General features: G+C 38.7%; 1 protein-coding gene across 3 annotated transcripts; it reads right to left on the bottom strand.

Annotated features, from left to right (window-relative positions):
- Positions 1-5,620: 5,620 nt before the first annotated feature.
- On the bottom strand, positions 5,621-20,556 carry LOC135463746 (ketohexokinase-like). Of its 3 annotated transcripts, none has more exons than XM_064741167.1 (8): positions 20,522-20,556; positions 19,413-19,563; positions 15,580-15,700; positions 12,353-12,469; positions 10,471-10,687; positions 9,128-9,251; positions 8,302-8,416; positions 5,621-6,582 (listed from the first exon to the last, which is right to left on the bottom strand). In XM_064741167.1, the coding sequence occupies exons 2-8, from the start codon at positions 19,438-19,440 to the stop codon at positions 6,237-6,239; spliced, it is 1,068 nt and encodes a 355-aa protein (XP_064597237.1). In that variant the 5' UTR covers positions 19,441-19,563; positions 20,522-20,556; the 3' UTR covers positions 5,621-6,236. The 3 variants fall into 3 exon arrangements, with proteins under 3 accessions (XP_064597237.1, XP_064597235.1, XP_064597236.1); XM_064741165.1 differs by having other exon boundaries at positions 19,413-19,743; positions 20,522-20,552; XM_064741166.1 differs by lacking the exon at positions 20,522-20,556 and having other exon boundaries at positions 19,413-19,756.
- Positions 20,557-27,047: the final 6,491 nt, after the last annotated feature.

Genomic DNA, 27,047 nt, shown 5'->3' with positions numbered 1-27,047 from the left:
TTGTCTCCATTCTATTTTTATTTCGCAAACATCCCTTTGATTATAAATGCTGACACCAGCTGTAAAACTGATTGATCTGTACATCTGACAATGACATTCCATTTAAAGACTTGGTGTTTTAATAAACTTCTATTCCAATGATATGTGGTGCATTTTATCGTGGTTTCTTTAAGAAATAGTTATTCTCAGCGTTTGAAGGAGAAGACAACAAAAAAATTAAAACCAGCGTTATTGGGTACATCAGGTTGGTTGTTCAAAAGCGTATTAAAGCCAGGTTTAAATCTTAATTTATTTATTTGGTGTTTTACGCCGTACTCAAGAATATTTCTTTAATAGGCCTACATGTGTGAATGGCCAGCATTATGGTGAAAGGAAACCGGGTAGAGCCCGGCAGAAACCCACGACCACCTGCAGGTGGCTGAGTATCTCACGTACGATCTGAGAGGAAGTCAGCATGGGCTGAACTTGAAATCAGAGCCACACCATTGCGCTGCGCTGGCACGCCAACTGCCTCGGTTGTATATGGTCTCTTACAAAACCAGTGATATTTTAGTCCAGGCTGAAGTTAATACCAGGGTTAACTGTTAACACACTTTTGAACAACTGCATCGACCAAAGGATTTGGGGCAAAAATCCTTACGTCCTGATCAAATCAAATTTTCTTATTTACTGATATAAATTAAACTGCTCAAATTATTGCGTTCGAGTAGGTCGTACCTGTTTTATTTCTATTGTTTATAATGTCTGTGGTATAGCGTCTTTAAATCGTGCATGCTGCCAGATCGTCCATTCTTTCTTCTGCTCTCTTTCCTCCACCATAATTCCGGTCGCCTGAAATATTCTTGAGTACGAAGTAAAACTTCCATTGAACAAATAAATACACGATGAATTGTCAGTTTAATTTATGGATGGAGGAGGTTAGAGTGCCAGGATTAAACTAACAACCTCTGGTAAGCTACTGACGAACTTTCTCACATACGGATCTGCACACCATATTCTAGAAGACAAGTGGCCTCTAATGAACATTAGACTGTGCGAACAGACCACACGTCGACCGCTTATTGTCGCCAAGGCCCCACAGAGGTCCCTATCCAAGGTGCATCTCCTAAACCTGGGAAATTTTACCCATGCAGCAATGCTCATTCCCTGCTCAACCCACTTAAAAGGTTGAAAAAAAATCCTCCCAGGGTTTCTCAACACCCTCTCCCACAAGGCTGGGGAAAAATTCACTGTCTTTCTCACTGCATCCCACCCCCGTCGCAGGGCTGAAAATATTCCGCCCACGTTTAGCAATTTATTTATTGACTGATGGTTTAATGGTTCGTAGCCTGCTGCATACCTTGCCACGCATAACAGGAGAGGAAGCCAGCATGAGCCGGACGAGCTTACAACGATCACAATGGTGAGAGGCTCCTAGATCATTTATTTACTTATTTGATTGGTGTTTTACTCGTACTCAAGAGTATTTCACATATTTCACAGCATTATGGTCGGTGGAAACCGGGCACAGCCCGGAGGAAACCCACGACCTTCCGCAGGTTGCTGTCAGACCTTCCCACGTACGGCCGGAGAGGAAGCCAGCATCAGCTGGACTGGAACTCACAGCGACAGCATTGATGAGAGACTCCTGGGTCATTACGCTGCGGGCTAACCAACTGAGCCACGGAGGCCCCTAAGTCATTGTGCTGGGCCACATTCCACGTTGTGGATTAAACAGATGAAGATTAAGAGATTGGTTTCAAGACTAAACACGTATTTATTTCTTGTATCCAAAACAATACATGTCCACATATGTCTGTGATTCACAGTTTCACTTCTAATATGGAATAAGTGAACTAATATTGATATATGCTGTATATACACATAACATATACACAATGTATAATGAAAAGAATTTTAAAAAGAAATAGCTGAGGGAATCTGTAAACCAGTGTAATTTATTTCAGACATAAAAAAGGCCCATTTCAAGACGGACTTCACATGTTATTATGGCGGATTACACGTATTTTAAAGACGGAATAGCATGCATACAGCAAGCGGCAAATAACAAATGTCGATTTTTACAATTACACAGTGGGTCCGCTGCAATACAGACACACATATTATGCCGCATCTCTGAAACATAAAGCGCTTCCCAAATCACATATGTTTATTTATTTGATTGGTGTTTTACGCGGTACTAAAAAATATTTCATTTATATCACGGTGGCCAGCATTGTGGTGAGAGGAAACCGGGCAAAACCCGAGAGTATCACACGACCACCCGCAGGTTGCTGTATGACCTTTCCCATTCACGTACGACCGGTGACTTGATCTCGCAGCGACCGCATTATTGAGAGACTCCTGGTTCATTATACCGCGATGGCACGTTAACGGTGACTTGATCTCACAGCGACCGCATTGTTGAGAGACTTCTGGTTCATTATACCGCGCTGGCACATTAACGGTGACTTGATCTCACAGCGACCTCATTGTTGAGAGACTCCTGGTTCATTACACCGCGCTGGCACGTTAACGGTGACTTGATCTCACAGCGACCGCATTGTTGAGAGACTCCTGGTTCATTATACCGCGCTGGCACATTAACGGTGACTTGATCTCACAGTGACCTCATTGTTGAGAGACTCCTGGTTCATTATACCGCGCTGGCACATTAACGGTGACTTGATCTCACAGCGACCTCATTGCTGAGAGACCCCTGATTCATTATACCGCGCTGGCACATTAATCATCAGTCAGTCCCAAATCCTATAGAAGATCTCATATATTTATCTGATTCGTGTTTTACGCCTTATTCAGGAAAATTTCACTTATACGACGGCGGCCTATATTATGCTAGGACACCGAGCAGGATCTCAGAGAAAATCTTTGAGGAAACAATTAAGGCCTCCAGTGAACAACATTATACAATAGCAAAACAAACTACAAAAGAGGCTTTAGTGTGCTGCCGCAGTCAAAGTGCTGACTCACTGGTGCTAGGCGCATGTGTACAATATATATAGTGCTTAAACATATACATTCTGCAGTATATGCGACCTAAAAATGCACATGGAAAAAAAAAGAAAATTTTACGGGCACAGTAGTGGTTATACACTTCACATTTCCCCAATAGTAACTAATTCCAAAGTAACCTTCAGTTAAAACATCTTCCGGAGATGAATAGAGCTCTGACAGTCAAATCATAGAGATAGTCGATACTTTAGTGTTCGATATTTTACGGCGAATACTCTGTAACTTGCCACGTTTTGATGAAATATGCTAAAATGCTTGAACCTATTTTCTGTCTTTCTTTCTTCCTGTTATGACATTTTCTCATACAAAGAAAATTTACAGGTTTGGTAAAGTCTGATTCTCATCGCGGTTGAGTGCGAGACTGAAACCGGGGCTCGCGACGCCAGTGTTTTCTTGACGTTGATCCGCCGGCGATGACAGGGAAAGTTGAGCACATTTAATGGTCACTGGGACTCCGATCACTGACGGCTGTAAAGCCGTGTTATAATTAAATATAAGAAACAAGCTTTAAGCTTCGAAGCCAGTCAACACAACCTTAGCCACGTTCTTCTATCCACATAATTATTTACATATACATTATATCGTACATTTCATCACCCAGGTAGAATTCAGGACAGACATTCCCGCCTCGATCAAAACGTTGTTTAACTGTTCTATACAGGTCTCACATTTCCTCACTTGTATGCTCCAGTTAACCTTTGAAGCTAGTCAATGCAATTACGATTGTGTTGTAAACTTGAACTGAATTATTAACTGTACATATATTTACAAGCAAAATGCTTGCATTCTGCACACATGTATTTCAGCACACGGGAAAACGTGTGAAAGATGTTCTAACCTTCAGCACAAAGGTTCAATTTGTCCATTGTGTGATACTTCATCTGTGACGCTCTACATTGCATGTTAGAAACTTGGGAAAGATGTTCCAGCCTCCTGCACAATGCTCCAATCTGTCCCTTCGTCACAGCTGTATGTTGTATGCTGGAAACTTGGAATGTTCCAGTCTCCAGCAAAACGGTCAGTCTGCTCTCTGATGTTGCTTTTCCCGCATGCCTCACACTTCCTGGGTTTTCATGCGTAATGATTGGGTCAAAGTGTGCAAAGGCGGAGTGGACTTGGGTGTCGTCAACCAGGGTCGCCTTATGCCAGGGCTGGTTCAAACACTGATTATGTTAACGCTGGTTCAAACATTGGTGTATCATTAGAACGTGGACATACTCAGGGTTTCACAAAGCACTGTGTTTTAGCGTTTTACCTTATACAAGTAGGCATTAGTACAATATACCAGAATACAATACATGCATGTACATGTGGGTAAATAACTCAGGTGAAAGTATACTTCAGGCTTAATAAAATACATTTAGGCAGAAGAAGTTATTTCAACACCACATCCACACCATAATGGACAGATTTTCAGGACAGATTTTCAAGACATTGTACACAAAGGTGCATTTGTGCAGACTTCTCAGAGCTAGTTTTTTAGTTCTGGGCAAGACATGAATTTATTGGTCTTTTTCAATTGGGCACAAGTGTGTCCGCCATGTCGGAGGCCTAGAGAACAGGTGAGCTCCACAAGGGTGATCAGATGAAGAATTATTAAAAATATTGCAAGAATTGATAAAAACTGCCACAAAATTTCTTCAATCTTTTCCCATGTTCAAGAGAAGCTTAAATATGAATTTTACCCACCCTGATTTTTTTTTTTTAATATATGGTGAACATGTGAAAAGTTTCAAGAAATTGAGTACTGGTACACAGGCATTTCCATAAAGCTATTGCAGGAGAGACTTCAGAAAATTACTTCACTTCCACCTCACTTCCCAAAATACATGTAAAAATTTCACCATATAAGTCACAGGTCAGCTTACATCACATTGGTAGATCAACTGTACTGATACCATGCTATACCTATATACACCTTATGAAAAGAATGAAGGATGACAATGGGGGCTGGCCTACTGCCACACTGTCTGCATGCTGAGAACACTTGAAATCAAGCATTCCCTTCACGGCAATTTTGACATCTTCTATACGGCATTTATTAAATTCATTTCCACTGATAACACAGCCCAGATACAAAATACACATACAAAAACACACTAAAATACTACATTTATTATGAACAAATATGAATGTAAATGTCTATGTAAACGATAAAAAAAATAAAGGTTTACTCTGATAACACCACAAATTTAGGTTAAAGTGGATAGACAGACTATATTGAAAATGATCAAAATGAAACCTAAAGATATATGGAAATAAATCTGAATTCTGTAACAATCGGCACATCCAAATAAATCTGAATTCTGTAACAAATGGTACATCCAAATAAATCTGAATTCTGTAAAAATCGGCACATTTAAATAAACCTGAATTCTGTAACAATCGGCACATCCAAATAAATCTGAATTCTGTAACAATCGGCACATCCAAATAAATCTGAATCTGTAACAATCGGCACATCCAAATAAATCTGAATTCTGTAACAAATGGTACATCCAAATAAATTTGAATTCTGTAACAATCGGCACATTTAAATAAATCTGAAATCTGAAACTAAGGCTTACAGATGCCATCAGTTTAGTAATCTGTACAGTGTATATACTGGGAAAAATATATGCTAATATATACGAAAAACATGGAAAAAATGAGAAAAAAAAAATCTACATGAGGAAATTAGTGGTTAAGGCCACACCGATTTAAATTTTTTTACACACAGAACGAATCTCTTTTCAATATTGTCAGAAGGATTAAACTTAAAATAATAGTGAAAAATCATCCAAGTGTCATATTTATGTGATCTGAAATCCTTGAAAAGCTGGACAATCGAAAAGCAGATTTTCAATTTAATTCTTATCCCACTCATTAGATTCTGTATGCGTGTAAAACACAAATTAAAATTGGTCTCGCCTAATATAATGAAACAAAAAAAATGATAACAATATGCCGTAAATCGAACCGCTAAAGCACTTTTTCTCATCGGGAATTTTTGCTTACAATGATAATAGAAATGATGCTAGAAATGATTTGTTAATGTCATTAAAGATGCAAGCTTCATAAAACTTACTTCTTTATACCCCATAGTTCTTCTCAGAATGTTTCAAAATAATGCTTACAGAGGCAGTTGAAAAGGTTGAAGAATTGAGGAACACAATAAACTGGTCAGTTTAAGGTCAGTGCATAAAATGTACATTGAATCTCGATATAACAGAGCAAGCAGAACTTTAGATGGGAGCTTCTATTTGCGTACTCTCAACATCTACAACAGACTTGTTCGCTGCGGCGCCAGAACAATTTGCGCTGTTGGCTCTCATGGCTTCCAATTTTTTCTTCAGCCCCATAAAACCATTCATACCGACTTTGGCGCCTGCTAATTTACATCCAAACGTGATGGCCTCTCGAAGTCCAATCCCATTGCTGATGTTGTAAATTGTGGAGGCGATGAATGTATCGCCGGCGCCAAGCGTATCCACAATGCTTTCTGGGGGAAATGCTGGTGTGTAGATTATCTCCCCTTCTTTCTTCATGGCCACAGCGCCATGTTCCCCCCATGGAAGGATAAGAGTTGCTCTACAAAAAACACAAAGAAGGTCATTGCATAAAGTGTTCTCAGACAGAACCCTAGAAGACTCTACCATCTGTCCTGCATGTATACACGCCAGACTCCACAAAATAATGCAACCGTGATGTTGATAGATGCATATCCTGCATCTTTGGATCTTTGGTGAACAAAAAAAAATCCCAAATGATGCAGTACATTCACTAATGGATGCGTTCAGGTAGCGCACATTTATTTCCCATTAAGGTTACACTGTCAACCAGAAATCCACATTGTAATCATAGAAATAAACAAATTCAGCCTTAATTTATTTATTTATTTCATTGGTGAATATGAATCTGGCCCACATTGCAGTGGGAGGAAACTGGACAGAGCCCGCGGGAAACCCGTGACCATCCTGGACTGACCCTGGACAATATCATAACGGATAAATGTAAGTTTCAGCCCCCAAGTAGTATTTTATGACATTTATTTACCTTAAAAAAAAGTCAAAATTTAGTCATTTAGGTCAGGACCTAATTCCTCAACTTTTTCACATATGAAAGACTAACTTTCCGTTCAATTTATGTACACTTTTTATTTGATTTTGGAGACAAAACTACATTGATTGCATTAGCCAATGTCAAGGCTTCACAAAACGTATAGTGTTATCAGTCAACACAGAATAATTCTCACAGATTATGCAAACAAAAACCTGAAAAGGCTGAAAAATTACAGTATACATATACATGGACATCCATATCAAATTCTCAAATTCTGGTCTGCTGCTTTTCGGACACAACAAGAATTCACGTCTCTGCTGATGAACACAGCAAATTTAAAGTTCCCATCAACTTTTATCACATTCACACACAGGCAGGGTACATGTACAAGTTTTTCTGCTACATCTCTCCACAATTCATGTTGTCACATGAAGATGGAGGGAACTCTGGGATCCGTCCATAGCAGGCCTTCCCATGAGCTGGTCCTCGTGTATATCAGGTCCTTAAGCCAGTGTTACATCAAAACATGACCGCAGCAAAACGCTTACACTGTTTACAATGTACTATAGTTTTTCAACCCTTTCGCATGTTTGCAAGGTGTTGATTCAAGCAACCTCTGAGGGCATTATTCAGTGCAGACTGACAAAATTATGTTTTTTGTGAAGCCCTGACATTGGCCAATCCAAACAATGTAGTTTTATGTCCAAAATCAAAATAAAAACGATGCATAAATGCATTGAAAATTGCTCTTTCATAAGTGAAAAAGAATTAAGGTATTTTTATCTGCTGTAATGTTGTTCTGTCTTTAATACAAGGCTAATGTGATGAGATGGGAAACGAACGTCTGATGTAAGTAAAATGGCCTCAAGGTTGTACTGCTGGGTGTTTGCCAAGTTCCGATCCTGGTGCTTGAAGTCAAAAGATTTTACGAAAATTTTGTTAATTACAACAAAATATACACATACGTTATTCATGTATACACTCAATTCTTCTCTGGTCATATCTGGGAAGGCCTGCCCGCAACCTAGAGATTGTCGTGGGATTCCCCCTGTCTTTGCCCATCTCTGTATTACAGCACAAGTGAAATATTCTTGAAAATGGCATAAAAACCCCAATCAAATAAATAAATACATATATACATATGTGCACTCAGATTACAGCAACACGTTTGCAAATTTTGCAATAAATGCCATTTTCTTTTCCTGCACCAAAACAATCAACAGATGTAAAGTAGCTTCGTAAACATACCCTGGTCTTATCCTGGTGAAGAAGGCGTTCAGTGCATCTTCTTTGTTGTCGTACCCATGGTGTCTGGCATAGTCCTTACTGACAAACACGTAGTCAGCAGTGTTGAACAGCATTCCTACAGCAGACAGAAAAAGTCACTACATTATGAAAAGAAACAGAAGCAGATCGTGGCCATGTGGCTAAGGTGCTTTCCTTGCTATGTCGAAGGAGACGTGGGTTCTATCCCAATCTCGGTCCAGTAAATTTTTGAGTTCCACTGCGAGTGAGTGAGTGAGTGAGTGAGTGAATGCTTCTGTTTTAACTTCGTACTTAACAGTCATATGACGATGAAGGAGTTTGAGTACTCATACTTTGAGTATATAATGTGCCTTCTTGTTGAAGGACGGATTTCCACTACTCTTTTATCTGCTACTGCTTCACTCAGACGACTTACCGAAAGCAAGTAAGCCGCCCCGCACAAGTCAATCATTATACTGATATTAGTCAACAAGTCGCTGCACTATCCTCTTAATGTTGAATGCCAAGCGAGGAAGTTACAACTTCTTTTAAGGTTTTAGGTGTGACCCAATCTAGAATCTACCTTCCCTGAAGTGGATGCTATAAGAAACTGAGCTATCAAGGCCAATCTCCACTGTTTGTGGTTAGCAGCACTGGTTGTGTACAGAGCTCTCTAATCTGGGCTTGCATGAATTTCTCTAGAGACCACTAGCCATGCACATCACCCCTCATCCAAAATAAACAAAGTCACATTACTACTTGTCTTTTCTTTTCAGGAAAATAAAGTTTTTGGTTTTAACACACATGCTGAAAGGGAGATAACTCTTACCGAGCTGTGGTCTTGGTTTCTCCAGCTCCACAGAAGTCGTAATGCGCTTGCTCTCGCCCACAGAGGCATTGTAATCGTCAACATAGGCCAGCATCTTCTTTATTTCAGCAGCTGCAGGGCGACCCTGTGAAAAATCAATGAGGAGTGATCAGTTACACAGATGTGCCCGGTGAACCAATAAAAATATTCAAAACAAAAGAAATTCCCCCTTCTGCTACATGTGCATAATGTAGACAGTATGTATCACACAGTACTTGATTGTAAATTCAATAGCACACACGTCAACAGCAGGCCTTTTTTGCTAACAGCTTAAATACAATTGTGCCTCATTTTATTGCTGAGCAAGCATGATGTTCCGTTGATGCAAACAATGCAATTTTTTTTTTTTTTACCTAATTTGTTGAGGAATAAGTCTAGGAAATCTACTGGCCTCAGTATCAAATTCAATGTTGAATAAATCTGACATTGCATGCCCCTGAAATCCCAAAGTTTTCTGCCATACAACAAGAAGGATGGATGCTACAAAAATTAAGACACTAAGAAAATAACTTTGAGCGAACGACTGAATGATTATGGCTTAACACCACTTTGGCAATATTGCAGGTATATCCAAACAATAATGAAAACATTCAGAATCCAATATAAAACAAACTGATCCAGCTAAACAGACACAAACTTCAGTTAAAATTCAATAACTCCATTTATTTTTTAAAAGTACATACAGTAATTTACAAATTTTTTTATAAAGAAATGTTTAACAGTATGATATCATACACATTATGAAGAAAAATAATTGAAACAATTCCTAAACAAAGTGTGTCTAGACCATTATAAACTAAAAAAGGACCGTATGGAATTACCTCCCTTGATGTAACTCTCCCATTTGTTTTAAAATGGTGTACTTTTAGGAGTAAGCAGTGGGTAGGTAAAGCCACTGAAAAGGGCTAATGGTGACCTTCAAAGTTAAAACGACATATTAAAGTTAGCTGAAGACCTATCCAGGATAAAGGTTTATATAATTTCTTACGCCATCTTTAACAATCCCCAAACGAAAACCTACAAGTCAAATCACATCTGTAATTGTTTGAGTGCATGTACCGTAATGGGTATAGCTCTCTAAGTACAGTTCGTCTCTGAAAATTAAGCACACACAAGTTTACATCATGGGAAAGACGTATACAAATTTTTATGTGTATACATGTGTGCTGTGCTTTAAGAGTTATGTGAAGAAAGTTGTGTCTACAGACGGACAGACAGACACTGTGATTTTAATATCCCCTCCCTTTCCCCTTCCCCAGAGAACATCATTACTGAGTGGAATAACAAGCAAAAACACAACTTACCTCAAAATGCATCCATTTGTAGAGGCCGGAGTTGAGGTCGACTTTGGTTTTGAAGTCTTGGAATGTGAGATCGGGCAAGCTTTTGTTGGAGTTGATGATAGTGCGCGATCCGTTTTGGACATTAATAATGACAAAGGACGTGGAACATGAATGGTTGGCATGGTACACACAATTCTCTATGTGAATCCCATTCTTCTCAAAATCACTGGTAAAAAACCTGAAAGCCAGACAAAAATATTCACTCAAAAGCCCCCCAAGCACCATGTTTGTGGTCACTCTGCCCCATACTCCTTACAGCACACTTGTCTCTCTCTATGCTTTCTTTACACAACTGCCACCACTTTTGGTGACCTTTGACGCCACTGGTGTCCTTACGCAGAACTACTTTATCAGCATTGATCTATTAAACTGGTGGGAATCATGTTGTCGATACTTTAGATCAACAAAACATGTGCGTGAGAAGTATTATTAGTTTTAACATGAATATTTTCTGATATCACTTCCTGCCTCATCACCACGACCCCAGTGGCCTCGTCGTTGTTCAAGATTTCTGTACAAAATTTGCTGGTGGTGGAGGTACAGTAAACCCTATGTTGGAGAGCACTCCACATGTAAAGAAGCATGACTCTGCCAATGTACAATTTCACAAACTTTGTGAGTCAATTTTTGTAACTTTCCTCATAACAGGTGTCAAATTATGATATTTTGACTTATTTATTTATTTGATTGGTGTTTCACACCGTACTCACGAATATTTCACTTATACAATGGCAGCCAGCATTACGGTGGGAGGAAACCGGGCCGAGCCCAGGGGAAACCCATGACCACCCTCAGGTTGCTGGGAGACCTTCCTACTTATGGCTGGAGAGTGAGATATTTTGAGTTCTTCAGAGTAATGACTTCAACAACAACTGAGGACATCCCACATTATTTCAAGCTGTCAAATGTATTATGCTTCATTTATATATGAAGGCAAAACAATACAGATAAAATACCATATACCATGTCTATGACTGAAGGTATGTATACCTTAGATATGCATGATGCATTACACAAAGTCATCTTTGTGATGACCTGGGCTCAATTTGAGGCCATCATTTTTATTTCTGAGCTCTTAAAATTAATTGAATGACAAAACATTTTGACCCTTGACATGAACTAAAATGAATTTGGCTAATTAAACTTTGTGAAAGTGGCCTTTGTGTGTTACATGTGTAACAGTTAATTACTGTAATACTTCAACTGTTTCAACTAATGAAGCACTATTTTGTTGCAAGTTACGCATATAATTATTACAAAAATAATGCTAAAAATGATAAATGTTTGTTTTTCATTGAAGATCAAGCTTCACAAAACTGTGCAAGTTACTTCTCCACACCCAATAGTTCTCACAGAATGTTTCAAAAATTTTGGTTGTAGGGACGGTTGAATAAGTTACAGAATTAGGGTAGTGACTTATGAAACGATGATTCAGTATGGGCAAGCTTGTTTCCTCTCGCCCATCAACGCGGACTTCCTCTGCATAAATGAAATATTCTTGAGCACCCTTCAACCTTTCAACCGCCTTTTATGAAGCTTGCATCTTTAATGACACAAACAAATCATTTTTGACATAATTTTTACAATAACTGTATGCATACATGTAAATTCCACTGAAAAGTGCTTCAGTGGTTGAAAAGAGTGAAGATTTACAGTCAGTTCTTAAAAGCTAATCAATCAATCTTTTTTTTTTTTAAACACTCGAGGAACTACAAGTAAGAGCAATGACGAGAATTCATCAGGTGGGAAATTGTAAGTCAAGATTTTACTAGGAGTTAAGAGATTACATGATGATGAAATGAAGTGATGCACAGCAAAGTCAAAACAAGGGCAGAAAACTCACAGTACTTCGTGACTCTTGGCTATCGTGCCAAAGAATTCGCAGGGCACTCCTAGGATGGAGAGAACAGTTGTGTTGTTGGAGGCATTCCCACCTCGCTGCCAAAATCGCTCTATACACCTGAAATCATACAAATTTGCTTTAAATATAAAAGTTTTTAATTATTAAGATATCTACCAAGCCCCTGACCAAGGCTGAGCTGGCGTTTCAAATCCAGCTCTAGCAGCTTAAAGTTATGACGTTTGTCAGGTACATGGCAAAAATCTGTGATTTGCTCCACCCATACAATTAAGTGTCGTCATACGAGTGAAAAAATTTCCTATACGGCTTTAAAAACAGATCAAATAGATAAATAAAAAGCGTATTAATCATTACAAAAGCATGACAATATTTATTTACTCTATTGGTGTTTTATGTCATACTCAGTAATATGTCACTTATACGCCTGCAGCCAGTATTATGGTGGGAGGAAACCACGCAGAGCCCAGGGGAAATCCACGACCATCGGCAGGTGGCTGGCAGACCTTCCAACGTACGGCCGTAGAGGATGACAATATTTCATCAGAAATGACACTTTCTAAAACATATTTCCATGAGGCCATGAAATCAGCTAAAAGAGTTGATGTTCATAGCTTTGTGAAAGTCAGCCATCAAAAAAGTTCACTTGCACATGGTCAAGAGTCAATAACAAAAAAACATGAGTCAATAACCAGACACGTCTATATCACACACAAATTGATCTTGTAGCTTAAATGGTGACAGTCATGGTTAGGTCTGCCAATACATCAAAAGAAGCTGCCTGGGGGTTAGACTAGTACCACAGTATCACACTTTACTAGGCCTTCCTCACTCACTGTTATTAGGTGGTTTAGACAGGCTAAAATGAATAATTTACCCGGTGAATGATCAGGGGTGAGTTTCATGAAGCATACTTGGTATTAAGTAGTCCTTAGCTAAGTGCACTTAACATGTCTCTACAATGAACATCAAATCTTGCCATGGGAGTTAAAGGCTCACTTAAGTGAATCCGCTTCTTCATGATGCTGGCCTCTTGTCTATTTCTATCAATCCTTAAAAAGAGAATGATTACAAATTTTCAAACTGAACTTTCTGTATTTCTCCTCCAATAGTTGACTTTCAGAAGCACTTTCTGAAGATATCCCTCTCTCTGCATCTTGTGATTTTGTGTTTTCATGAAATTCATTTCTCTGTTGTTCCATTTTAACCCAAGCTATAAAAGTTTTAACCCAAGCTATAAAAGTTACTGTATCCATGAAAAATAATGAGCATTACCATATATGGATGTAGAAAAATAATGAGCATAACCATATATGGATGCAGAAAAATAATGCGCATTACAATATATGGATGTAGAAAAATAATGAGCATTACCATGTATGGATGTAGAAATATAATGAGCATTACAATATATGGATGTAGAAAAATAATGAGCATTACAATATATGGATGTAGAAAAATAATGAGCATTACAATATATGGATGTAGAAAAATAATGAGCATTACCATTTTTGGATGTAGAAAAATAATGAGCATTACCATATATGGATGTAGAAGGCCGCTCAGCAAAATTTATACAAAATAGATGTTAACATTCATTTTATTCTCACCAAAAGAAGTGGAAGGCTTGTGGATGAGCTACACAAAATGGTCCTAATTGCAGTAGAACGGATCATGCTAAGCTGCTTATGTACTACAATGGTGAGCACACACACACACCGATAGTTATGACAAATTGACAGAAAGAACAAAAGAGTTCATAGCTTTGGACACATTTGTTACATCATTTACGAGTTCCCTTCTGTGAAGTTATATTCAAAATTGAGACTTTTCACGGTTTTTAATGTCTAAGACCATTCCTGTTGTAAGTACTTTGAAACAATGGGAACATCTGATTTATTAATTTGTTTGGTTTTTTGTGCCTTGCTCGAGAATATTTCACATATGTCTGTGGTCAGTATTATGGTGGGAGGAAAGCGGTGAGTACATGTTTATACCCTGAAGGACCTAAAATTTCGTCACAAAAGTGCATTTTTAGAGACAAATAAAGGTCACAAAACGTTATTGTTCATGCTGAAACTTGCAATTTTCTAAATTATCCAAAATATTAGGCACCTATAACGCATTTACTAAAACATGGGCCTCAGAGAAAAACTTTCACCAAAAGTAAGTTAGAGTAGACAAACAACGGAGAAAACTGAGGAGGTGAATGTTTGTGAACTGTCAAAGTTTCTACAGAAAAGAGGAGTCGGATACAAAGATAAAAAACCCAAACACTTACATGTAATTCTTTAAATTGAGAAACACTCCTACTTTATGATAAATATCGTCTGTTTTATTATTTACACACTAAATATCACTGTATCCTCTTAGACCCTAATAAAGAGTTTATAAGAAAGAATTTCACTGAGCGGGATACATGTCAACTGCTGTGATTTTTTAGCCAAAAATCTCCACTTTCAGTATGAACAAAGATTTGCCAGGAATGTTGCACTGATCACGTTTCAAGAGAAAAAAAATGAATATGGTCTCTGTTAACAATACATTCTAAATGAAATCCTCTTGTCTTGAACCAGTAATACAGCACACATATCTGTACATCAAAAGTGGGAAAGTTTGTCAGTAACTTGCCAAAGGTCAGTGGTTTACACCGGGCACTCCAGTTTCCTCCACCCATAAAACTGACCCTCTTGGAATTGGTAAAAAGTATGGTCTTAAACAGCAACCCAAATAAGTAGATTCGAATCCAGATGTCGGAAATCCCCCGCTTCCATCCCCAAACATTTCCAAGAATAATAGCAAAGAAGAACTAAAAAAACCTTTATACAATTAACAGGACGTCATGTTGTCATTATCATTAAGTCTGTAGATGTTCCAATAATATCAAAAATCTACACAAAGTTTCAGGGAAATTGATGCTTTAGCAGAATTTGCGACAGACAAAATCTGTGTACATGGAAATCCATTAATACACTACATGTAAGTAGCTTAACGAGAGTAATTATGAAATTAATTACCTGATCGTAATTAAACTCAAGCATGCACGAGTTTAACTGACAGGCAAGCTGTATGGTAAGTTTCATCAAACAAGCACAGTAGTTTGGGAAGAGATCAATAGACAAAATTACATCTACAAACAGACAGGGTCCAATAAATAAATAAATAAATAAAATAGATGATGATAACACACATTACAATGAAAAGTGTCTCACCTCTGGTCACTATCTTCCTGTGGGAACTCCTTGCAGATGCTAATGATATCCAGGCATAACAGGCCTGCGCAGAAGATTCTCTTCTCTTTATTACTACTGCTACTATCTGCGTCATCCTTAGCTAGAAAAAAAAATCACAACCATGTTAATTTACTTTACCCATTACGCAAGAATACTGCACTTACCGTATTTCTCTGACCTTTTCAACCATCACTGTGACCATTATTCTTTAACATTTTGAGAAAACTATGGGGTGTACAGCAATTATGTGCACAGTTTTATGGAGCTTACATCTTACAATGACACAAACAAATCCTTTTTGGTGTTATTTTCATAATAATTGTAGGCATAAGTTCAACTGGAAAAGCTTCTTAAGAGGTCTAAAAGGTTGAAAATTTACAGCATATGTCGGTGACCACTACTGTGGTGGGAGGAAAATGGGCAAAGTCAAGTCAATTCACTGATTTAAGGATGAAATGTCCAGTTGGTTGAAGGTGAAATTAAGTAAAAGCTTCCAACTTTGGCCAAACTAACTGTGAGACGAATGAACAAGAGCCACTCTGACGTCACCGCATGCGCAAATCCACGGGGGAAAAAGCCATGGGTGCTTTTAACGATTAAGAAAAACTGTTGTTTCGCGCAGTGCATCAGTAAGCATGTGAGTAACGTGTCACAGAAGGGATAAACAAAAGCACATGATCTTTGTGCCTATGGCATAAAATTACAGTCTTCGGTGGCAGCCCCGTATTCGATTTATTTATTTATTTATTTGATTGGTGTTTTATGCCGCACTCAAGAATATTTCACTCATACAATGGCGGCCAGCATTATGGTGGGAGGAAACCGGGCACAGCCTGGGGGAAACCCATGACCATCTGCAGGTTGCTGCCAGACCTTCCCACTTACAGCCAGAGAGAAAGCCAGCATGAGTTGAACTTGAACTCATAGCGACTGCATTGGTGAGAGGCTCCTTGGTCATTACACTGCACTAGCGCGCCAACCGACTGAGCCAAGGAGCACCCCCCCCCCCTCCCCCAACCCACAGTATTCGACTACAATCCAATTTCTTAAAATGTATTTTTTCAAATTTTTTCATTTTTGATTGTCACAAAAAGTCTCAGATGTCACAATTGGAATAAAATACACAGATCTGGCTGAACTGTGTGTAACTGCTGAGGGTCACAATGCTCTAACATGGACACGTGGATTTGTTTGTCTCACAGCTTTGAAATCTCAGTCACACCCGCTGGAAACAGCTATCCACCTTACTATAGACTGATCAGATTTTTCGCACTAAACATGTATGTAATTTCTAGCAAACATGAGAAACAAAATGCACAAAAATGTGACTCAAATCATCACAATGAATTTACATATGCTCTGATAACTTTGTTTCATATCAAAATCCTTTAACAAAAGGGCTATGCACCTGCTTGTGTGCAACAGAGATGACAGCTTGCTTCTGAAACACCATAATTGGTTATACAAAATCAAACTGAATATGATATGAAATGTCACCAAAATCAGACAATATTTGAAGCAGTTATTGTACAAATTTAACCAAGAACAAATGAGAATCATGAAACTCACTGAACATGCTGGCTGTCAAACTAGGTTTGTTTGGAAGATAAGATATAGGATTTAACACCAAAAGACACTTATTTGCCTCTAAAAATGCACATTTTGTGATAAAATAACTACACACTTAAGTGTACATACTTTCACATGTGCATGTCAGACTGTGGATATGTACAATCAATGAACAGAGCTCTATTAAATATATTACAGCTGTGCAAACTTGAACGCAGACAATTGCAATTACACTGACAGCCTTTACATTGCATGTCACTTATGTCCAATTAAAGAGCCCACTTCAAAAAAATCAATCAACGTGAAAATCTAATGAAAACTATTATTATTATCATTATTAAAAGATAATGCGTTTCACCACAGATAAGCCTCGTCTGTGCAGATGTTATAAAAAGATGTTAAAAAAGATCCCAAAATTTTTATAGAGGGCTGCATTGCAACTTTTTCAAACCTTAGAATTATCTCAACATTATATAAATTTATAGGGGCCTCCTTGGCTCAGTTGGTTAGTGCCCTAGCGCAGCGTAATGACTCAGAAGACACGTCACTAAAAGTAAAAGGTATTGAGAAAAATCAAAGCGCATTTTATTTGTTAGACCTCAGACTACAGTTGTTATCTGATTCTCTGACATTATATGAACACTTTTTTACCTTTTAATGTAGTTATTAGGAGCTCCAGCCTTGAAATTGTTTGGATTATTACTATTCACAACAAATCTAGGTCACATTTTTAGTGAAAACAGTCGGTCAGAAATTCAGGAAACTTTGTTTTCGGGTATGACTTCAGGTTGTGCCCAATAACTTTTGGCCTATATTTGGCCATATTGGATTTTTAATAAAAACACTTTATTAGGTGAAACTTCTCCTAGATGAGTGCAGGGGCTTTTTCAAAGACCTTTTGCAAAATTTGTAGTTTTTCTATTTTTATGTAAATCAGTGATCTGAAAATATTGCAAAAGTAGGTCACTTTAATAACCATTTAAAAAACCAAAACATAATGTTGTTATGCAACAAGATCCTATGCCAGTCTGTGAATGCCTACAGGTAAAGCATTCAACATAACAAAGTTCAAACACCTCAAGCATCAACATATCAAAATATAAATAATAAATAGAATATGGCACAGTGAAAGCTGAAAACAACAGATATTGCTCTCAAAGTATCTTGTGATTGTCATTTCCACCTCTCTCTCCAAAGATATTTATGGTATTAATTTCAACCTACATTGTACACTGTGAAATATCCTTTATACACCTGTTGCATATGCCAAATAAAAGCGTCACGATACGTTGTTGAAGCTCGTAAGATGTCTACAACAGAGCTTGTAACGTTTACCTTCTCATTTATATGAACACCGTAACAGATAACACTCGGAAACGGCTTAAAATGGCCGAAAAGATACTTTAGTACACTCTGGAATTCCAGATCAGGCTGGGGGTCTGTGGCTACTTGTATTTATGTCTTTCATGCCTCACTGCAGTCACATGATAATCACCATTCATACTGGTTTTTTCAGAGATATGAACTGCCTCGCCCTCCTTCCCCCACCAACTTCACCACCCCATACATACGCTTTGATATCTCTACAGACAGGCCCACAGTACACACTGTACACAGTAAATAGCAGTGGATGTGCTTGGTTCCTATATGGAATGAATACCCTAACAGCATTGACAGTATGAAGGAATGCCACTCAGGTACATGTAAGGTATTCGTACCTAAAAGTGTTGAAACACTCAGGCCACAGATTGCGTGTCCTGCTTTTCAAAATGAACATACATACATGTATGAGAAGTGGGTCATCAACTAACAAAGGCACTAACCTTGTTCTTACAACTACGGCTATGGCTAATAAACAGATTGGTCGGATGCAGCAAACAATTATAGCAGTGGAGAGGGCTAAATGATTTAATTTGTCTTTCAAGTGAATGGTGATGACAGTGGGGTCACTAGAATAAGATATTTTATTCACAAAAAAATCAGGAAATGATTCTGTACTTCTTTAAGTTCCAGGCTAAATCCGGGCAAAGGCTGGTAAAGGCCAAAAGTAAAACAGGTTATTGATCAGTGTAACAGTGTTGATCAAACTGCAGTCGTTGGCTGAGTGAGTGGAAATTCAAACAGGCATTAGTGAAGGTAAATGAATCATGTACGGACATTATATTAATGGAAAAGCCTCAATTATAATCTTGCCATTACTACTGGGTGTGGTAATAATTTGGTAATTTAAATAAACAACATACCTTGCGCAACCAAACCCAAATCCTTCATCGTGCTACCGGTACTTCAGTACTTGTTGTTGTTGTAAAGCCTGTAATCCCCGTAGCAGGAATGTTTCGCGACAGACACTCCACACCGTAAGAAAAACTTGGTCCCCTACGATCGTAAGAACGCCTGCGTAACAACCAACCGGTTTGTTCCTGAGTACACACATATATATACCCTCTTTCGTTTAGTTCAGTTGCGGTCTGATTACTGCTTCCTTTCTGAGAAGCAATACAGATGGACTATAGGGGGCGCTTTTGTGGCAGTTATATGGCCAGTTGCCAGTGGTAACCCACCCGTTGTTGAAGCCTTCACAAAATAACAAGCAGAACAGCTACACTGGGATTTGCATCCTATCATCAATGCATGAATATAGACATTAGTGATCTGGAACCTCTTTTCGCATGGGAAGAGAGGCGTTTTGTAATGTAGAAGGAACTCCCTGTAGGCCTAATAGGTGGGCTACCTCCCCAGTCTACTCTAGATCGGCTTTATGAACTCCACTTGACGTGCAAGTCTGTTATTCGGTAGAGTCCGTAACTCTCGTCGAGCAAAGCAGTTGCGAGAGTTGCGGAGTGGAGACCCAAATGTGTCGGGTGGACGGTAAGGAACATTTACCGCTGTTCACACGCGCGTTAAATCTTCCCTAGCATAAATCAACTTCAAGCGTGGGATCTCTGTAATTACCGGTACATAACCTGTTGTGAGATTTGTCGATCGAACCAAAAAGGCCCATGGATGGGCATGGCAAACACGTTTGTTTATGAGAACTAATCACATGAGCGAGCCTATAAGGCTATATACTGTAACAGTTATCAAGATGGCGCGATCAATATATCGTGTAGCCTACACCCCTAAAATGTCTTCTTTTTTTTTGTGAATTTGTGTTATTGTTATGGAGTTCATTTTTGGTTAGGTCAACCTAAGAACAGGTTAGTTAATTTGTAGAAACATGCGGTTGACATCGATTTATAGACCGAAATGCTAGAGAAGATTTAAAGAAGAAAATTTAAATATCAAACAAATACCATTGAAAAGAGTATGCATTTCCTCGCAGGTGCATGCCATAAAAAGTTCTAACATGTACCTCAAGGTGATAAATTATAAATAAAGTCAGCGCCAAAATCCGCTGTGGGCGACTCCATTTTGCCTAAGAACTAGTCCTGAAGTCTTCTGTGTTAGGAGGAGAATTGCCGTCGGAAACCACCGAAGTGCAGTTCGTACATTTCCGGTAGAACTCTTCTTCCCAGAGGGTAGCGATCAGTACAGTTGGTTCTCCACATGACGATCGGAAAACCGGAATGTTGATCAAGCCGGCAGTTTTAACGATTCTCATTGACTGAGAGGCAACACAGCCCCGGCATAAATTACAGGGTGTTAAAGATGGAGGACGCGATGAACTCAGCGATTTATGCCAGCTTTGCTGTTTTCAGACTTCACGTGTATGGCGAGGAAAAATCGCAAAATTACGCAGCAGGCACTACCAGATTGAAAAAAAAAATATGCTCTTTTCAGCCTATAGTGTCATGTTTTTAAGTTTTCTTCTCCTTTAATGCGTATGTGAACCGCGGCAGGCCTAAATGCTCCTTACCGTCAATCCGATATATTTGGGACTGATTCTCGCCTAACTTTGTTGTTTGATGAGTCACCCCGTTCCGCAACTATAATCTACCATAATAATTAAGTTCAGTTTTCACGCTTGTACATGTCCTGACCTCGATGTTGGATCAAGGTGCAGCTGTGCATGGGTGAATATAACGGCACAGATATGTATATACATATACACATAATACTCATAAAATCTCTGTGTTTATTTATTTGTTTGATTGGTATTTTACGCCTTACTTTACGCCGGCGACCAGCATTATGATGGAAGGAAACGGGCAGAGCCTGGGGGGAAACCCACGAATATCCGCAAGTTGCTTAACAGGTCTTCCCACGTACGACCGGAGAGGAAGTCAGCATGAGCTGGACTTGAACTCAAAGCGACCGCATTGGTGAGAGGCTCCCGAGTCCTATCGCCGCGCTGGAGTGCTAAACCCCTCGGCCACGGAGGCCCCCAATCCCTGTGTGAAAACCGGCGCATACGTTGTAAGGTGTATGGTACAGTTTGGTCGATGCAGTTTGTGTGCGCGCATGGGAGTAGCAAACTAAAACAAATTGCAAATAACATCACTGCATTTTTTAAAGAAAGAAAAGCATACAATTATCTATTATATAGATGAAGTCTGCGTGAACAAGTAAAAAACTGAGCTGTTCGGCAGATAAATGACAAAAGTAACAAGTCCTGTACGCAAACATGAGTTAACAATCCCATGTACTCACACGCCTAGCTCTGGGATCGGTTGGCAATGCTCCCAACTTAGCCTCACATTAACATGAGTTTTGCGGAAAGAATGACACAGATATTAGATTTAGGTAATGCCATATGCTAATGGTATATCGGTATAAAATACTACAGAATAGAGGGTAAGACGATAGAGGGCTGGCAACAGCTACTCTGACTTCAAAACGGATCGTATGTATATCGATTCGCTAACACCGATCCGTTTGTAATCAGGTTGGACGACAATGCGATAACTGACAAATGGTCACACCTGGGATGCCGATGTTGTATCCTAGAGCACGTATACAGTATTACTTCTCAACTTACTTCAGTTAGGGGTTTATTCCGACTTAGTAAATATGCTTGAATATTAATAATAACTTTATGTATGTGTTATATATATATATATATGCCTAAAAGTATAGCAATGTACGCGCGCATTAGTTGTACTGTGCTATATGTTCTATTAAAACCATTCGATTGAAATATATAGAGGGAGAAATGTACAAGTCATACACAAACAATAAATAAACAACACAATGCAGCTCTTTTTTCTTTCTTTCTTTTGTTTTTTTTTTTATCTCTTTACAGTCTGTACATTCCGTGTATGCACACGTTATAGCATAGAGAATAAAGCCAGAGGACTGACGATCATGTGATAACTGACCAAAGGTCACACCTGGAATACTCGTATTGTGTCCCAGGTCTGACGTACAACTGTTACTGAATCTTGTGAAACCCGGTCACAGTTGTCAACTAATATCAGTCAGGGTTTCATTCTGTATTCTTTCATATATATATATATATATATATATATATATATATATATATATATATATATATATATATATATATATATATATATATACTTAACTGTAGCAACGTACACACGCGCCTTAAATCTGATATCGATTTCATTTTTCCCAGCTAAGCTTTCACAAATACCATATGTTCATGTGGAAGCTATGCTAGGTATATGGCTTACTGATCTCGTAGCTAACCCGCGCCCTAGTACCATGGCTTAAGCATTATTAGGTGAAAAATGCAGTGATATTAGTTGCAATTCATTGGACATCACTGGTCTAGAATTAGTGTACTCAAAATGCAATAACATTAAAACAACGCGAAGGGACCTGCTGAAACCTCTTTCACAAAGCGGCGTACAACTTTTTTTTATCGTATATTTGTCGTGCCATGTTTTGTACATCACTATTACGTATACCATTTACCTATAGGCACGATATCGTAGAAGTGCGACATCTTTGTGAAAGTAGCCACAGGCCTCCCGGGTGGGGGGGATAAGTGCACCAGCTCTGGTTTATGCAGGAATACAATATAAGATGATTCTAAATGTTTGCATCCATGGACATTACCATTAACGTTCAACGTCTGTGGCCATATTTGTGGTATACCGTGTTTATCTAAACCGCCACTGAAGTATCATGTCGAAGACAACAAACTGGACATCTCAACAAATCACATTATAGGCCTACTGATACCAATCAAACAGTCCTGTTTCCTTGCCCTAACCTCTCAGCGCTGAGCGCCAAGCGAGGCAGCAACAAGCAACATTTTTAAAGTCTTTGGTATGGAACGACCCGGATTTGATGCCAACGGCCGATCGATTCCAAGAAGCCATTTCTGACAAATCTTCCCACAACGCTCAGTTTTGGTACTCAAAGTTGAAATTTGGACACATTTGGTTAAAGATAACGCTGCTGAGGTGGACAAAATTTTACTTTATAAAACTGGAAAGTAAGCTTTAAGATGGTATTTCAAATTTTGACGTCATAAAAGTCTTTGTGGAATCTGTCCCAGGTCTCCCGACTTCGAGGCGGACGTTCTAACCATTAGGCCACCGAAGCAATCGATGGTTATCAATAACGCATATATAATAAAAGGTATACCATCCCCAAGATGCTCTACTCAGACTGAGAATCAACTAGCTGAACACTGAAAGAGTTTCAGATATGTATATTGTTACCTGCATAATAATGACGGCAGTATGTATTTTACACGTGTATGACTGGCCTGTTTGCCTGTTCATGATTAAAATCCTTACAAAATGTTTTCATTTAACATCGGCTTATGTCAAACTCAATAATCTTTTTAAAAAATGTACTCTAACATTACAATTTGCAAATAACCATACACTTTTAAGATCACCCTCAAATTTTACAGCATTTAACACGCAGTATAATTTTAAAAGTTATAAAATGTTGGAATTTTTAGTTTTGCGTTTTATACAGTGTATGTCAAAATTAAATAATCTTCATAAAATGTATGCTGGAAAATATAATTTTTTAATTTTAACAGAAAATCTGTTGTCTGAATGATGCTAGAATGTATTCTGTTATTAGAATCTTTGTGTTGAATTAATAGAACATGTGTGTTATATTTAACAGAATAATCTGTTGCAATAACAGAATACATTCTAGCATCACTCAGACAACATACTTTCTGTTATAATTAACTTTTTGAGTATAGTAAACTAACATTACAATTTGCAAACAATCATTACTTGGCAACAACGTTTTATGATGTTGGATCTCACGTTTTACAGCATTTAATATGCTGTTATTTTAACACTCATAAAATGCTGGCATTTTAACATTAGCCTTTTAACAATGTATCATGGAGTTTATGCCATAGACACAATATGTGTATATTATATACCACTCTCGTGTATAAGTTTATTTACTTATTTGATTGGTGTTTTACGCCGTACTCAAGAATATTTCACTGATACGACGGCGGCCAGCACTATGGTGGAAGGAAACCGGGCAAACCCTGGGGGAACTCTCGTGTATAAGGCTCATTGTGTATAAATTTCTCAACAGCGGAATTATATCTACAATTACAATATAAAAAATTAATCGGTTCACTGTAACAGAAAAGTATGTTGTGAGTAATGCTATAATATCAGAATGTATTCTGCATTAATTATTCACCTAAATGTAACTCACATATTCTATTAATTCAACATATAGATTCTATCAGACTATAACAGGATATTACGTTGAATATGACACAGTATTATGTTATAATAACAGAATATATTCTGGCATCACTTTTTGTTAAAATTAACATGTTTTTTTTAGTGTATTGTGAAACAATGAGCATCTACGTAAATGTGTGTATAGGTTGCTACAGTATTTCCAGAGTCTGACGAGTGCACGCAGGTTAGACAAGATAAAATGTGAGCTCTCGCAAACTAACGCGGCTAAAAGATGTGATTTTACGGTAGCTGCTAATGATACCTTTGAGCGACAGTCTCGTCTAAACCTGGGTGAAATGACGAGGCTCCTGAAATGCTGATTCAGCTTTTAGAGTGACCGATTGCATATGCGACTGACTCTTGCAACACGAATATACCGTAAGGTGGGTTGGACCTGGAATCTATGGTGGTTGATTGGAGATCATTTCATTTACATGATTAGCACGTTTCGATTAATGAAGTGCCATGCATGGAGAAGACGTTCTGACCAGGGTCTATACGTCTTGGGATCTTGGTCATCATACAACGTTCATTTTAGACGAGAAGCTATGCACTATGATCAAGATACTGAAAATAGGTGTGGAGATATTTTATTCGATGACCTATAATTAACACTGGGTCGACCTAACAACAATATTGACAACAGTCAAGGGATCGCCAAGAGCCACAGAGTGAAAGCTGCAGTCAATGGGCAGATCACGTCCAATCCAAAAACGAGGCAATATGGCGGGCTTTGTTTGGACAGTGGAATACCTCGTGTGGAGCAGAGATATTAACAGTATTTCGAAGCTGTGTTGAACAATTATACCTTGAAAGGCACTGTAAGACATAGTTTTATTCAAGACAGGCGTTTTTATGGAATACTAGGTCTTTTCTGTTTATGGCTTAACAGCTACAGTTAGCCGCCTAATGATACTTTTTTTTTTGATTGGTGTTTTACGCCGTACTTAAGAATATTTCACTTATACGACGGCGGCCAGCATTATGGTGGGTGGAAACCGGGCACAGCCCGGGGGAAACCCACGACCATCCGCAGGTTGCTAGTAGACCTTCCCACTTATGGCCGGAGAGGAAGCCAGCATGAGCTGGACTTGAACCCTAATGATACTAGCTTTCACACTGCATCTCACTGTCCACCAGTATATATACAATTTATTTATTTATTTATTTATTTGATTGGTGGTTTACGCCGTACTCAAGAATATTTCCCTTATACGACGGCGGCCAGCATTATGGTGGGGGGAAACCGGGCAGTGCCAGGGGGAAACCCACGACCATCCGCAGGTAGCTGGAAGACCGTGTATATAAAATAAACAGTACAACAAAAGTAAGTTCCCCTCAAAACGTTGTTTGATATCTCCTTTGATATGTACCAGATCGCAATGAAATTTTGCCCACGCCATCCCTGTAATCTGGCGACACGGTATATAAGGATTAACGTGCAGTTGCAGTTGTGCGCTAATGGGCATGCGCAAACTGAAAATCAGTCGATTTTGAAAATTTCACAAAAGGAGTCAACCAGATTTTTCACCGCCGAATTTTCATTTCATCAGAGAATTCGTGTCGCCAGTCCTGAAATATTCGTGCGGTTGGGCATTAAGGACATGACACACACCACGAGAAATTCATGCGGTTAAACATGACCTGCATCAGGTCTGAGACGCCACCTTCAGGAAGAGTAGTTAGCCACCCAGCAACGTCGGATTGCACGCCTCATCAACACAATGCGAGCGCATTGTTGAAATGTGATACAATCTCGTGGCGGCTACACACGATATTGATAATTACTGGTCATCGAGTAAAAATGATCGAATTCTGTGATAAAAATAAAGAATTTCCGTTGAAAAATGTGGTTGACTCCTTTTATGAAATTTTCAACATCGACTGATTTTCAGTTTACGAATGCCCATTAGCGCACAACTGCACCTGCACGTTAATCCTTGATATACCACGTCCGCTGGATTACTGGGATAGTGTGTGCAAAATTTCATTACGATTTAATACAAATCAGAGGAGATATCAACCAACTTACTTTTGTTGCACTATATAGAAGAGTTGCAGTACTGTATATAGGGATCACCTGACTAGAGTTAAACGGAACCGTTGACATTGTGAATGGTTAGGAACATGGGCAAGGATATTTATTAACTCCGCTGGCCTCACGGACCCCATCCCCAAGTATCCAAAGCCCGAAAATATAGACCCTATATGTCATCCCATGCACCTATGCATGCTGATCGCCCGAAGTATAATGATGAGCATGGAATCAGCCTTGTTTCTTGAGCAGAG

The sequence above is a fragment of the Liolophura sinensis genome, chromosome 3 (assembly GCF_032854445.1).
Source record: "Liolophura sinensis isolate JHLJ2023 chromosome 3, CUHK_Ljap_v2, whole genome shotgun sequence".
NCBI lineage: Eukaryota > Metazoa > Mollusca > Polyplacophora > Chitonida > Chitonidae > Liolophura > Liolophura sinensis.
Note: the sequence above shows the minus strand (reverse complement) of the source record. Positions and strands in the feature narration are given on the sequence as shown.